The sequence below is a fragment of the Hippocampus comes genome, unplaced genomic scaffold (genome assembly GCF_001891065.2).
Source record: "Hippocampus comes isolate QL1 unplaced genomic scaffold, H_comes_QL1_v1.1 scaffold2, whole genome shotgun sequence".
NCBI classification, from domain to species: domain Eukaryota; kingdom Metazoa; phylum Chordata; class Actinopteri; order Syngnathiformes; family Syngnathidae; genus Hippocampus; species Hippocampus comes.
In genome coordinates, this window is record NW_017805139.1 from 4,378,169 (window position 1) to 4,380,681 (window position 2,513).

The 2,513-nt window shown below is 36.5% G+C and overlaps 1 protein-coding gene across 1 annotated transcript in view; it reads left to right on the forward strand.

The window, feature by feature from the left end:
* Nucleotides 1-682: 682 nt before the first annotated feature.
* ndufc1 (NADH:ubiquinone oxidoreductase subunit C1) overlaps nucleotides 683-2,513 on the forward strand; it is a 16,498-nt gene continuing 14,667 nt past the window's right edge. Inside the window, exon 1 of the mRNA XM_019867199.1 lies at nucleotides 683-815. Coding sequence (XP_019722758.1) covers nucleotides 770-815 — 46 coding nt within the window. The 5' untranslated portion in view covers nucleotides 683-769. The remainder of the gene's footprint in view (nucleotides 816-2,513) is intronic.

Genomic DNA, 2,513 nt, shown 5'->3' on the forward strand with positions numbered 1-2,513 from the left:
AAAACTGAGGAGCCATTTGGGAGCCGAAAGAGCCGGCTCTTTTTAGTGAGCCGAGCCAAAAGAACCGGCTCTCTAAAAAGAGCCGGAATTCCCATCACGAGTCGACTGGAATTGTACGGAGCCCCTAAGGGGACATGGAAGGAAAAAAAAAAAACTTTGCGAGATCTCGCGGCTCCGTAGAATTGCGACATCTCCCGAAGAAAAGTGAAAATGCAGGCAGCTGCCGCGGCATCTTCAATTCTTTTGGTCCAGACTTGTACAGTCAAGTAAAAACAGCAACAACAACTACAATAATAATAATAATAATAATAATAAGAAGAAGAAGAAGAAGAAGAAGAAGAAGAAGAAGAAGAAGAAGAAGAACAACAACAACAACTCTGAATGCCCCAAAAATATCTAATACTGTAACCGCAAAATAGTAGCAGCACACACGAACATTTCAAACGACATCAACCAGCATTCAACTCAACGAAGGCCAACTTTTGAGTTTATTGTCACACACACATAGTTGGCGAGGCATTGCTCTGAGATCCACCCTCGGACATTTCTCTCCGAAAGTCCTTTTACAGGGCCGATTTCACCAGAGGTGAATGTTGGTTTTCATGTTTCAGGTCCCGAAGATTGGGCGTGCTAAGGTGCGCAAGAACAGCACGGGACATTTAAGCTCCAGGTTGCTAGGTGGCGATAATGCACCCATTCAACTCAAATAAGACGACGACGAAAATCGGGATTTGAGCCCAGATCGGAAAGAAAATATATCTGAAAAAAAATGAGTGTGACCGGGTTACTCGCTCGATCCTTTTTTGTCCACAGAGGTGAGTAAATGATATTGGGGTAAGTTGGCACGTCGCATTGGATTTTGTGGCTTTCCACTCTATGTGACTGAATGTGTGTTAATTTCCATGTTTGACCTTAGCTTAGCATTATTGAAGCGTAAACGCTGGCTTGAGGGCAACGTTTCCTTAAATTTAGATTTAACCTGGAAACTGACATAATTGCACAAGGTGAAAACGTCATTAAACATGAATGAATCGAGTACCTCACAGTAGTTCACATCCCATTCTAATTTCAAATCAAATTTTTTTGCAATATTTGGGGCAATGCTACGTTTTCCCTGTCTCCAGACAGATGCCGACATTTTGCGGAGGCTAAGTTATTTATAAAGATCCCCGACTGTGGACATTGCTCGTGCAGTCAGTTTATTATTTATTTATTTCATTCCTTAAAATTAAAGACATGAAAGGAGGCAGGAAGAAGTGGAAAAAAAACAACTCCCTATAACTACCCCTTATCAATACAAAAAGAATGACAACTACATTCAAGGCATATTTACAAACATAATTTTACAGCACAAAACAAAATGAACCACCCCTTTGTAATTTATAATAATAATAATAATATTTATGAATATGAACGAATTATATATAGTCCATTAGAATTCCAAGACATATGTAAAAGTCCAATTACCTAAAAATATATTTGATACTGTTATTTAACAGCAGAAATTATTATTCATAAATATTCAGATGAATATTTATTGAATTGAAGATGCCGCGGCATATGAATATTTATGAATAATAATTTCTGCTGTTAAATAAAGTATCAAATATATTTTTAGATAATTGGACTTTTACATGTCTTGGAATTCTAATGGACTGAGGTGTTTTAATTTGCCAATTAAGATTGTTCCACAAATTGATGCCTTAAATTGAAACGCACCTTACCTTTTACTGTGTTCTATGTCCTGATATTGGGGTAAATACTTTCACTCTTTTCAAATTTGTTTTGCAAACTATTTGGTAAAACTTGGTGATGAGCTTTTTGTATAACTTTCAGGAGGTTATATTCCACCAATTCATTGAATTCAGTGACAAATTGAGAATTAGAAATTGAACATCATGTGCAGGCTCATTCATTCAAGTGATTCACTACACAACTTTTGACGGCCTGTGTTTGAGTCATAGTTTTGCTATTCAGTATGTACGTACTTATGAGGCACAAAGTATTAATTTTGAGGTGACAGTGATACAAAACCACATATTTCAATCTTTTATTTATATATACAGTGATACCTCAGTTTACGAACATAATTGGTTCCGAGAAAGTGTGTGTAAGGCGAAAAGTTCTTATTCCGAACATTTATTTCCCATAAGAAACCATTAAAATGAGAATAATCCGTTCCTAGGTCCACATAAAAAATAATTTTCTACTAAATAAGCCTTAAAACTGCACAAAAATATACCTTATTTTATGTATAATGAATGTGCAATTGTATTGTAATTAAAGAAACACTGTACACTGTACTGTATAATAAAGTCATTTTATTTTCCTTTGTGATGGTATTTAATGGGTTAATGGATGACGAACTTCCAGGGTGCCTCTTGATGATATCCGAGTGAAGTTGCCGTGCTTTCTCGGCGATAATACCCTCACTCACACTGTCCCCTGCTAGCTGCTTTTCATTTATCCAAATTAACAGAAGTTTTTCAACCTCTTCTATTGCCTGAGACCGT